The sequence below is a fragment of the Berghia stephanieae genome, chromosome 2 (genome assembly GCF_034508935.2).
Source record: "Berghia stephanieae isolate SIO BIC M18660-M18661 chromosome 2, UCSD_Bste_1.3, whole genome shotgun sequence".
In the NCBI taxonomy this organism is placed as follows: Eukaryota; Metazoa; Mollusca; class Gastropoda; order Nudibranchia; family Aeolidiidae; genus Berghia; species Berghia stephanieae.
In genome coordinates this window covers 78,959,219-78,971,805 of record NC_088361.1, presented here as the reverse complement: position 1 = coordinate 78,971,805, position 12,587 = coordinate 78,959,219, and the positions used below count along the sequence as shown (strand labels likewise).

Here is a 12,587-nt window from a genome sequence, read left to right as displayed (position 1 = left end):
TTTCATTTGTAATAATATTTTTTAATTATTTCAAATGTATACAAATTATGTCGTCATCAAATAATGAAGGTTTCTTTACTAAATGAAAACAAACAAACCAAAGAATATAATGGAAATTAAACTACTTCTGCATGTGTCGAATCGCATACTTTTCTTTTTTATAAATTACTTGACGTGTCGTTTACAAATTTTCTTGATATTGACAAAATCATTCTTCATAACACATTTTTTTTACAAGTGCTCTATTTTTTTTTTTTTAAATACGTTTCAAAATAATTAAATATCTTTAAAACATTTATAAATGCTTTCATTAGCATCACCTCCTTATATAACCACATGAGAGGAAGGCTTGCTAACAAGTTCCCAAAATAGATATTTAAGACGATCTATATTCAACTGCATCCCTCTCATTGTATGATTAATTACTGTTCAATGGATCTTTCTAAAGAAATGTAAACAGCCTCCTTTTCTCATCAAAATTGTAAACAATCAGGTCAGGTGGAACAAACTGATCAACAGAATTGCTATAGTTGTCGAAAATGATGCGTACTTTTTATAATCTAGGTCATTTAAATCACACTTTCTAACATGAGCAATAACTCTGACAAGTGGAGAGATGATTTAGATCTCCCTAATTGTTTTAATAAACGATTAAACAAAGGACGATCAAAGTGTTTCATCTAATCGTTACTATGTATGGAAAACGATCATTATATTATTTCTAATTTGAAAGTTAATCTTATTACATACACAAAGGGTCGCAAACTCGCATTGTTTTTTTAAAGCATCAAGGACATTTATATTTTAAGTTTTATTCTTTCAAAGTGAAGAAATGAAATTAAATATACCATTCTTAATACATATGAATAATATTGTCTAACAGTAACAGTGCCCAATACAAATCTATAGATAAATTACAGTTTAAAAAATCAGGTTTTCAGAGCACCGCACAAGACATAAAATACAGTTTAACGATTCTTCCTCTTTTGCAACAAGTAAACACTGACGTTATACAATATACAATTTGAAGAGAAGAAAAATAATGGATAACAAAGACAGGATAAGGTGACAATGGTACTACGACACAAGGCTTATCTCACAAAGTTCACTGTTATTGAGTTCCTTCTTTAACTGAGAGGCTAAAGAAGCAATGGATGGAACACTAGTTTTCTCTGTTCATGAGGCGTGAATGCACAGTGATAATTTATTTCTTTGAACAGGACATTATTCTGTATCAAAGTATTTTCTAATAGATTTAATCTTTATCAATTTACTCTATTATTGTTGAATTTAATACATAGTATAAATCTTAATTCCTTATAACAAACGAAAGTAAATTTATTTTCTTGACCAAACATGTTTGCTATGACCATTTCAAGGTCTATTTCTTTTTTGTCACCGATCACTTTGCTTCAGTCTAACTCTATTCAAATCTGAATGTTATTGTAAAAATAAGGACTCAACGAAATCGCAAGATATTGTTTGAAATTGCATCTGAAGAAACAGAGGACTAATATTGTAGAGCAAGCCTATTCAAGCTCAATTGCGATGCTTACTATGATCACTTTTTTTTTCTGTCTTTTTGGAGAATAGATCTATTGTAATCACATTTTCTAAATGAATGGCTTAATTGGTAGTGTATTAACTCCTAATGGAAGTGTATCAGATTTGAATCCGCACACAATCAATGTCTTTTTTAATTAGTCTACTTGTCATTCGAACAGCAATTTGATAGCTGGGTCTGTTAGATATAATGTACAGTAGATTGTAATATAGCAGGATCTGATTTAGAGGATAAAAAAGCAATTTATTTGTCACTGTTCACCATACTCTTCAGGGACGGCTCTACACTCTTGATTGTCCACGGCTATCTTTTAGAGCTCAACTACATGGATGATAAACAACTTACAGTAATTTTCAAAGGGCAGCATTTTCAAAAAGACACATATATCAAAATGAGATTTAAGGAAAATAGGGCGGGGGGGGGGGGGGGGGGGGTAATTCAGCTTAAATAAATAAACCCTTTTCTTCTCAATATTTTTCACTGTTTCCTGGGGTTTGGGGGGGGGGGGGGGGGTTTGTATGTGTTAGTGTGTGTCAATCTGACTGAATTTGTAAATATAATATTGTGCCTATACGGGCCGTATGGACGGCAGGGAGAACTTTTAAATGCCAGGAACTTATAACGATAACGGGTTGTAAACGTGTAAAACAGGCTTTCCAAAAAAAAAAAAATCCCGTTGTAACAGAGCTCCCAGTGCACCCTTATCCTAAGCCATTGCATCGGTTCTACTGTATAGATCACTCTCTCACAAGGTAGGAATCAACTGAATGCACGAATCCTTTCACTCAGGTAAAACTGTAAATTCAAATTCGTTCAAAATCAACTGACAATATACAAGATAGATAAAGATAAAGACAATCCTTTTATATAGTTACATATATTTGTTGATGAGCCATCGGCAGACATGTGTTAACCAGTTAACTGCCACACTCTATAAAAACTCGTATTAAAAAAGATTGACCAGAAAACGTGTCCTTCAAATATCGATCGATTTAAATGGCGATCATTTAAATCAATCGATATTTGAAGGGCGAGTTTTTTAGGAACATTTTTCAATACGAGTTTTTCTAGAGCGCGGAAGGTATCTGGTTAATAATTAAAATAAAGCAGGTTGTTCAAAACCAAGGCCAACCTTTGTTGAATGTAGGGGGGGGGGGGGGGACCTCAATACATATATTATATATATAGATTATGGTGGCCCCAAGAACTGATACTAGAAATAGGTTCTATTTTTATCAATCGGGTGAAAAAAATATGAGTACTGTGAGATTATCTAGGGAAAAAATGCGTGGACAGGAACAACAATTTATGTTAACATTTTTTTTTTCCAAAATCACTGTGTATCATTCTCACATTTTGAATGCCAGTGAGTGTTTTAAAATACCACATTACATCACAATTAAAAAGACAAAACTAAAATCATTCTTGAGTCTTGTAACTTTATCGCAATCAAATTGTAGAAATAATATTCAAAGAACCTACGAAATATGCATTGGCTCATTCAATAAAATTGATTAAATATTACTAACAACAGTGTTGAAAGCTATGAATATATACAATCAGCTCATAGCTAATATTTTGGACACAAACAATTTCACTCAAAAACGAAATTATGTTCTTGGATGAGAATGGGGCTTCGATTTTTTAAAATTTACATCGAGCGGAACATATTTCTACTCTTTTGTGCAATGCATATTTTTTAAAAATATATATTTAAAATTGAATTGATTCGCTACAACCAATTTATTTTAAAATGTATTCTGTCTATCGAGTTCAAACTTTTAAGTAAATACATACTGTTCTTTATTGACGTTTTCTTACTGAAAGGTCAATAATCGCTTTATTAGAAGAAAAAAAAAGGAGGGGGGGGGGTGGGTATGATCTAGAGGATGTCTGAGATTAGCAAATTCAAAGACTAAATTAGGGCACAAGTATTCTTCAGAATTTACCTTTATAGTTTGGTCATTACACCATTTCATACTGGTTCGTGATCCTCTTGGTAAATGTAAATTTTCTAAAAGTGCCAAACGAGACTCTTTGACTTTTTGATTCAAGCAGTCAATGGCATGTGCACCTATCTCGGAATGAGATTTGTTTCCATTCTGAAGTCCATCTATTTTTCTTTGCTTTATTTTACTCTCTCCACTTCTACGTTGTGGTTTATCCGATCATTGCTTTTCGTTCTTTGTTTCCAAGATCATAAATATATTGAGTGTTTTCTATTTTGAGAAATCTCATTTTAAATAAGCTCAATAAAATAGTAACCACGCGAAATTGCGTGGTATTCACTAACAGGATTCCAGGATTTGAAACACGTGATCAAACCGTGAGGAATGTAATATAGATCATTGAGGATAGATAAAGGCACATAACGCTTGCCAAGACAGAATTTATCATGGTTTCTGTAGCATAATACTTTCTTGGCACTCTTCTAATCAATACAACTGTCTTCACGTACCAGCAGTTTTATTTGTATCCTTATTCATTTGATTCATTTGACAAAATGCTTTACTCACAATCATTATAATATCATTGGAGGTAGTTATCCTATCAACATTTGACACTTACTACGAACATTCTGTTCTTTTAAGACTATAATGATATAAGCGCCATTCACTCAATATCACTCCACTGTATTTTTTATCTTGATTTTCATCGTGAGTACAATCTGCTACAAGCCACACCGATGTTTAAAAAAAAAACATTAGTGCCTTGCAAAAAGACCTTAATCAGTTGTAAAACTATCAATCTCTATGACTACTTAAGATAATTTACACAGAAACTATTCAACAAATTATAACCTTAAGCATGTAAATCGTGTCCTTGGGAAAATAGGACTCCGTGCATTTGAATCTAGAACTAGATGATAAAGACGATTTCTTCATGTCTAGTAGCCAATGGGTGTTCTACTACAGATTTCAATAATTACTAATTATTATGATAACGAAGGTTGTAATGATCTATAATGGAAAAGATTACAAACCGATGGGTGAAAAGTGCTCAGAATCGATAATGGAATTTTGATCATCGTTAAGCGTTTGGCATAATTCTTTTGTTGAAATTGTTGTGTTACTTACATTATCCACCCTTCAGTTTTAACAGTTGTGCTTTCACAACACCTTATGGCTTTCCTAGACACCAAAGTGCATTAAAAGGGCAGATTGTTATGCTAAGCCAGCATTGTTACTATATCAAAATCGTATATATTTTGTTTTTGATTTGATTACTTCACTCCTCGGCAGCTGACACAACACAGATTTTCATAGTAATTGTAAAGACAAAGCCTTGATTGGACGACCATCAAACAGTTCCAGTAACTGTCTTCACATTCTTTATCTGTAGAATAAACATTATAATAATTATAAGCCGTTAGAATGAATTATATAAATGACACGAAAAGATAATTAGCATCATTAAGCTCTCCAAAAAAAAAAAAATTAAAAACGAACCAAAGAGTCATTTTCTTTAAAACATTTCTTTTAAAGATGAGAATAAAAATTATATTGAAAAGATAAATAAAGTACATGATGATAAAGAATGGAAATAACTTAAAAACTAGAAATGATAGAAACATATATTTGTTTGCATAGTTATTCATCACTGTTCAATTTTATTTATTATTTTTTTGTGAAAATTGCAAGAAAATGCTAGAAGGCCGTTACAATATAGATCTAGACTCTAGTCGCGCTTTTTGTAAAAAGGGAAAAATTAGGCTCAAGCGATTTTTTGACGCAAAAATTGGAAGAAAAATAAAAATGCGTCTGTTTCAGTTTTTACACAAAATTTATACACAAGACAGGGGTTCATACTGTTTAAAGCTAAACCTCTACATAGTTAGGATCCTCCATTCTCGCTCATTCAACGTACCTAAGCGCTTCCTCAATTCTCTCCATGTGTTTTGAAGCATTTGAGGGGTAACCGTCGCCACACCCTTCCTTATCTTGATTTGGAGATGATTGCAATATCTTATTTGAGTGGCATAAACTCTATCTTTAACTCTACCCAAGAAAAAGAAATAAGGAGGGGTGATATCTGGTGACCTGGATGGTCAGTTGATGGACCCATCACTCCCAATTCATCTGCCAGGAAAGTTTTGATCTAAACAGGCACTCACATTCAGTCCCCAATGAGACGATTCTCCATCTTGCTGGAAAACGACTTTGTTAATAAGTACTGTATAGGGTTTGCAAAAAGACTCAAGCATTTCTAAGTATGATACGGCAGTCCTACAATGTTTTCGTTGAAGAAAAATGGTCCAATCAGGCGATCAAACATTAAAGCACACCAAACATTGACTTTCGGAGATTTAGCTTTCAACGGTATGAAGCCCTGTCTTTCTGTGCTAAATAAATTTTGTGTAAATCTGAATCAGACGTATTAATTTTTTTCCAATTTTTGCGTCAAAATATCGCTCGAGTCAAATTTCTCCCTTTTTACAAAAAAGCGCGACTTTTTTGTAACGGCTGATAGCATCTTCCTGAAATTTTCACAACTTAAAACTTGAATAGTGATGGAAAACTATGCAAAAACTAGATGATTCTATCATTTCTAGTTTTTCAGCTATTTTAATTCTTTATCGGGTAGGAATAAACACCTTGTATAACCTTTTTATCACTAGCTACTTGATCATAAGAGAGGTAAAGCTTTTTACTTGTCATTGGTATGTTTTGTCACCATCATTACCACCGCCATCATCATCATCATCATCATCATCATCATCATCATCATCATCATCATCATCATCATCATTATTATTATCATCATCATCATCGTCATCACCATCATCATCATCATCATCATCATCATCATCATCATCATCATCATCATCATCATCATCATCACAAATCATTACTATTATTATTGTTATTAGAACTGTTGCTGTTTAGGGGTGGGGGTGGGGGGGGGGGTTGGCGATGTTGTTATATACTGCTTAACAAAGATTAAGGGCCATTTGGAGAGATAATTTGATTTTTTAGGCGCGATGTTCGAACGTTATTGTGTGTGTGTGTGTGTGGGGGGGGGGGGGGGTGGCATGTTCTTATATCTAACCGTTAGAGTGTTGAAGAACTTTCAATACGTAAAAAGGAATTCACTTCCATACCCACCAACTGGCCCTCAGGTATTGGTCAAAAACTTGGTAAATGTTGTGAAATTATTGGTTGTTCTGAAAACAGCTGACACAGTGGTGATATGTGTTCGAAAAAAAAAGCACCTTCATTACATAGCTTGGGTCTCATTGAAGTGGTGATCAGTAAATTTGGTGTTAATTCAGTTCCTTTTAAACGTTATTTTAAACGTCAAAGTTAAGCATATTGTGATATCTCAAGATGATTCATTTATCAACACTGAGAGGGGCATTAGGACTTCTCCAAAATGGAATGCCATGCAGATAGCTGTAACTAATTCAGTCATTCAGATTCATTGATATAGTTTTGCAGTGACGGGTAATGCAGACGATAGGAGGCGCTCGGTCAGACCAAGAATCACTTACCAAGGACTGTCAAGTTTCTGCTTTACGGGACAGAGCATGAGCTTTGCGACAACAGTTAAGAGTTACCACCAATATCAATGTCAGTGCAGACAATCCGGGCGCATCTTAGAGAGCAAAACCTCCGATCACAGCGTCCAACAGTTCCACCAATGTTATACTAGCATTACAAGTGATTAGATCTGATGCTGTTCTTCAAGATGACAACGGCTGTGCTCTTGTACAAGAATAGTCAACGAGTTCATGACTTACTTGACATTTTGCCGATTGCCCCATAATCTTCGGACTGGAACGCTTTGGTAGCTTCTCTGATTTGTTGACTGAGTTCTTTCCAATGATGACGATCTGCTGCGATGGATTTCAGGAGTTCTAAATCCTTTTTGCATGTCAGTTCTTGTGTGTCATCAAGGCACATGCGGTCTTTATTTATCGTAGTGTATATTATTCTTGTTGTGGGTCTGCCTTTTTGTTTGTTATTCCCCTTGGTGTAAAAAAATAGCGCCATTACCATATTTGCTGGAATATTATTTGTCTCTCCTTAAAATATGTTCAAAAAGTCTCCATTTTGTTTCCAAAATTTGAATCGATAGCGGTGTTTCTTCGCATGTAATGTACAGCGATTTTTTAAACTTATTTTGGTTGGTTAGAGGATATTTAGAATTTTCTCGAGCTGTTCCCTATGGAATACATCTAGCTTATCTTCTTCGCTTTTTATTAGTGCCCGTTAAATATGAATATAGCTACTTTCAATGTTAGAGCTTTGCAAAGTAATATTCGAAAGGGACAACTCATTTATGATTGTGTAAACTACAAAATAGATGTGTTGTGTATTCAGGAAAAAAAATCAACAAGTACCTAGACGCTCAAAAAGTCACCCACATGGACTGGAGAGCAAATTCTCTAATCTTAACCCCATCGAATATTTGTGTGATATGCTTGGTTGTCGTGTTCAAGACAACCACCCAGTACCCGGACAAGTGGACCAGTTGTTCACCACCGTGCAGCAAGAATGGCGGGCAATCAACGTGGACAGAATTGCATGGTGGTCACAGCCGATATTAAATTTGTCGAAATGCAAAAATCAACATCCAATATTTTTATGGGGGTGAGTCGCATTACACTTGGGTTGCAAATAATGTTTTGCTTTACCCGTTCTAACCATTATCTCATATAATTGTCAAATGGACCTAGTTTATTTTAGAATTAACAATATTACTTTCTTTCTTTGTGTTTGTTGGGCTCTGTTGAAATAAAAAGTGGACCTTAACTTTTGTTGAGCAGTATAATATATAGTAAGACATTATTTATTTGAATTACCATGCAATATTTCATTTAATTGTGAAAAGGTTTTGAACGGCTTGCCAGTGTAAAAGGGAAAGAGGAGCAAATTGTTAAAATTTAATTTTATAGAATATAAATTAGAATTTCCATCTTGAGGGGATACTGTTTTTCCCAAGACACATTGATGGGAATATAACAATGAGTTTGAAATATTATAATAATATCCATTGTGTGAATGCTTACAACCAGTTTTTTTTAATTCTAGTCTTTTTCAATGGGTTAACCTGTATCCCAACACAATTACATTAGAATGATTATTCGAGTAGGTCTTTTATAAAACATATTGCCAACACATCACAAGTAATGATATTAAAGCATAGTGAAAATATAACAGAAGTTTGTGAAGGCAAACTGTTGTTAAACCCTGTCATACCCCTGATATTCAATGCTTACCAATTACCCCATTGTATTGAAGTTTGGCCGTTAAAAGACTATTTTTGACACTTACTGGCATTCATAACAAATCTAAGTGATGGCATCAACAAAAATCTGTGTCGTCTGAATTCAATTGCAAATAATAGGCTGATGGATCTTATCCATATTTTCTTTTATTCACGAAAAGCGCTTAATATAAATACAAATCATTGCCATGTTATTCGAGGTGGGGAAGGGCGGGGAAGGGGTGAATTTGTTAGGTTATGTATTATAGGAAAGTATTTATAGGAATATCAGGGTGGTTATGTTGGTTATCAGGGTGCACGTTTTACCCCTGGTGTAGTCAATTTCTGTATAGTTCAATTCCTTTGAATCGTCATCATATTCCTCAAAGCTTTCAATGGGCGAAACATATTCTTCTCCTTCTTCCCCTTCTTCAGATTCACTTCTATCACTCGAGTCATAAAACGGTTCTACTTCAAAATCATCACCTTTTTCTTTATATTGGTCTTGTTTCTTGATCTTTTCTCTGCTTGTCCCGTCTTTTTGTTTATCGGAACTTGTTTTGTTTTCAGTGTCATTTGAACCTGTGGAATATATATATTCACAACAATCATTAAAGAATTAATTCACACGAATCCAATACTCTTCAATTTACTTTTCCATAAATTATGAAATGTCTAGATAGACCTCAGCTTTTATTTAATCCTTTTGAGGGCAAACGTTAAATGTATACATATATGCATAGCTCGCACTCTTTATTTCAATGAAAAGCACGAGTGTTTTACATTTCAAGTTGGTAAGTCTAATTTATATGACAGCAATAGGTGCTTATTAGGCAAAGCTGTAAAGCCTTTCGCAAATGTTTTCAATTCATACTTTTTAAAAAGTATATTCATTGTACAAAAATGACACATTATTCATAAAAAAAAATAACAAAACAGGTAAATAAAAACAAACAAAATTAAAAACAAAAGAAATAAAGAAAGAAAAGAAAAAGATAACCAAAATCATGACGTGGGTGGTCTGTATGGCAACTTGTATGTTCTTTTCTTTTCCCTTTCATATGTTTTCCCTTCCTATAATATTATGTGTGGCTTTCTTTTCTTATCCTGGAGTGACCTCACTAGAGGCCATTGCTGAGAGGGAGGCAGTCGTGAGAATGTGGAGTATTCTTTTTCAAAGTGTGATGGGTTTTGGTTTTGTTTTGCTCTTGTAAAACACGTTTATGAATGAACGTGTATTTGAGGATGACGATCAAATGTCGACATCGTTGTGAGATTTTGGTTTTCCTTGTGGTTGTTGTGTGGCTAGTTTGAAAAAGTATAATCAGTCCCAAAAAAAAGAGGGAATGGGGTGATCGTGTAAAAGTTAATTTGAAAATTTACATAGGCTCTGTGATTAGGCATTCCTTCTAATTATTCTAATCATTTCATACGTCTTTGGTAAACCCATGCCTTACCTATTTCAGGGGTGACGTCATCTGTTTTTGCCTGGCGTCCAGCTGTTCTTTGGTACAGACTGCAAGACTCCAGAGAACAAGTTTGCCGAGACTCTGGTTTAATCGAAGGCTCGCATTCTTCTGATGGGGTCCCATCTCGGTCTATACACGAAACTTCTCTTGATTTATAGCCATCTCCACACATTGCAGAGCACTGGAATCATGAAAATATATGATGAGGATTGGATTAGCTTCGTTATATCGCTCTATCAGTTTTTGAATCTACGCCTTGCTAAGCATCTTGTGGAACAATTCTAAATGGGAGTAAAGTGGGCTCTTTTCACAGGCGACCATTTCATTTGGGCAATCCTGTGCCTTAAATCAACTTCGAATGTTATTTTCTTTTCTCCATTTCGATCATTGACGCATTTCTCTTCTTAAGTCTAAATCAACTCAATTAATTGTTTTGGTTTTAGGCAGGTTTTGAGCTTGTGTATTGCCTATCTTTAAAAAAAACTTGCTAAGACATACCAGACTTTTGTCCATCTATTTTGGCTTGCCCTATTACAATTCGGTGTCTGCCGCTGGTGAACCACTCTCATTTTCTTTGTACTAATGAACACGTCAATTATAATATTTATAAATGCCTTCATCATTCAAAATTTCTATTGTCAACTTCCCGTGTTCACATCCAAACTTAAAGCACTGGCATCAAACGTATTCTAACATAAAACAATAGGAATATTTTGATTAGTTTGAATCATTTTGACGTCATCAACTTTGTGTAGACCCGTTTTTACAATCTGTAAAGTGTCTGCACCGCATGTAAATGAGGAAGGATTAACTTGAAATTTTATTCCTTTCTTCTATATTTAATTGAATAGCTATGTCTAGGACGTGATGGACAGGAATTATTGTGGATAAAACCAATATTTACCATTTCCCTTTTCCCTGAATAGAAATATTGTTTAGATATACAGCAAACATCAATGTCTTAAGGGATTAAAAAATATTACTTTTGACCACGGTGATGTGAGCCATATCGCAGTACAATCTGTGTTCACACATGACTCCTCTGACTTGGGTTTGAGGTTGGGGTTACACTCGCCTGTAGCCACAACTACCGTACCGCCTGGTTTGGGTTGCAAGCAAATCACGGCTCTCCTCTTCGTTCCCTTGCCGCATTTAGCTGAACACTAAACCGTGATAGAAAAATAGAAAGATATTGGAACTCACATTGAAACAAAATCTTTTTTAAGATATCAATAACCTAAAAAAAAATTAAGGCCAAACACTCCAATCCAGTGCTAATTTTAAAAGGGAAGGTAAGAACATATAATAATTTAAGTCACGTATATCTCACTCTTAAATCTTGATTATCCATTTATCTTTATTTTCTTTATCTTTATTTTTATTTTTAAAATTAAAAAAAAATAATTTTAAACTGCATTTGCACATTTCGGTGGAGATTGCCATTTGACAAGTCCTGGCACTTATTAAAACGACATTACTTAGATACATACCCTTCCCCAAGAGCCCGAGAACCAAGTGCCACGGCAACCAGTATCCCCGTAGCAAGTCTTGGTCAATTCTGGGAAATCCTCTTTGCGACATTTGGATTCTGATGTCACCGAACCCTCTCCACTCATGCAAAGGGCACTACGGACCTGATAGCCCGCACCGCATGACTCTGAACACTGCAATGAGAAATCTATTTGTGATGATCATGATGATGATGATGATGATGATGATGATGATGATGATCACAATGATACTGATGATAATAGTGATGATGATGACGATGATGATGATGATGATGATGATGATGATGATGATGATGATGATGATGATAATGATCACAATGATGATGATGCTGATGATGACGATGAAGCAATTATAATTTTAATTGAAAGAGAAGATGAAGTAAAGTGTTAAAGTAAGGACATGAAATCATGACCATAACCTACCACAGATGACCAGTCTGAAGTCCACCACTGTGCCTCACATTGTTGGGTGTTACATATTTCTCTGTCCTTGGGTCTTGCATCTGTACAGTAGTTACTGGGTATTGGAGACCCGAGGCCATCCACACATTTCACATGACGACGTCTCTCGCCTCCTCCACAATCTTTGTTACACTAAGAAAAATATATTATGTATTAATGGTAGATCAGTGAATGAGCATAAACGAATTATTCTTTCGCTGGAAAGTTGTCACCTCCTGTTCCCCTCGGTTTGTGTATTGAGACTATGATGGTGAAGGTGATGATGGTGGAATGAAGTGTTGGTGAGGGGTTGCTTCATTTTTGCAGGTAATAGTAATTGAAACAATATTATTAGTGTTAATGATAGCAATAATGTTCAGGAGAATAATGATA

General features: G+C 34.6%; 1 protein-coding gene across 8 annotated transcripts in view; it reads right to left on the bottom strand.

Annotated features, from left to right (window-relative positions):
• The window catches only part of LOC144965591 (thrombospondin type-1 domain-containing protein 4-like), an 84,886-nt gene continuing 72,299 nt past the window's right edge, over positions 1–12,587 (bottom strand). For 4 of the 8 annotated variants that reach the window (XM_078901118.1, XM_078901120.1, XM_078901121.1 and 1 more), the window contains 6 exons: positions 12,177–12,347; positions 11,733–11,906; positions 11,226–11,405; positions 10,231–10,423; positions 9,260–9,355; positions 1–4,900 (listed from right to left, as the gene is read on the bottom strand). In XM_078901118.1, the coding sequence (XP_078757244.1) occupies positions 4,788–4,900; positions 9,260–9,355; positions 10,231–10,423; positions 11,226–11,405; positions 11,733–11,906; positions 12,177–12,347 (927 nt within the window). In that variant the 3' untranslated portion in view covers positions 1–4,787. Of the gene's footprint in view, positions 4,901–9,100; positions 9,356–10,230; positions 10,424–11,225; positions 11,406–11,732; positions 11,907–12,176; positions 12,348–12,587 lie in introns of all 8 variants that reach the window. The other 4 variants (XM_078901114.1, XM_078901116.1, XM_078901117.1 and 1 more) reach the window with 1 other exon arrangement.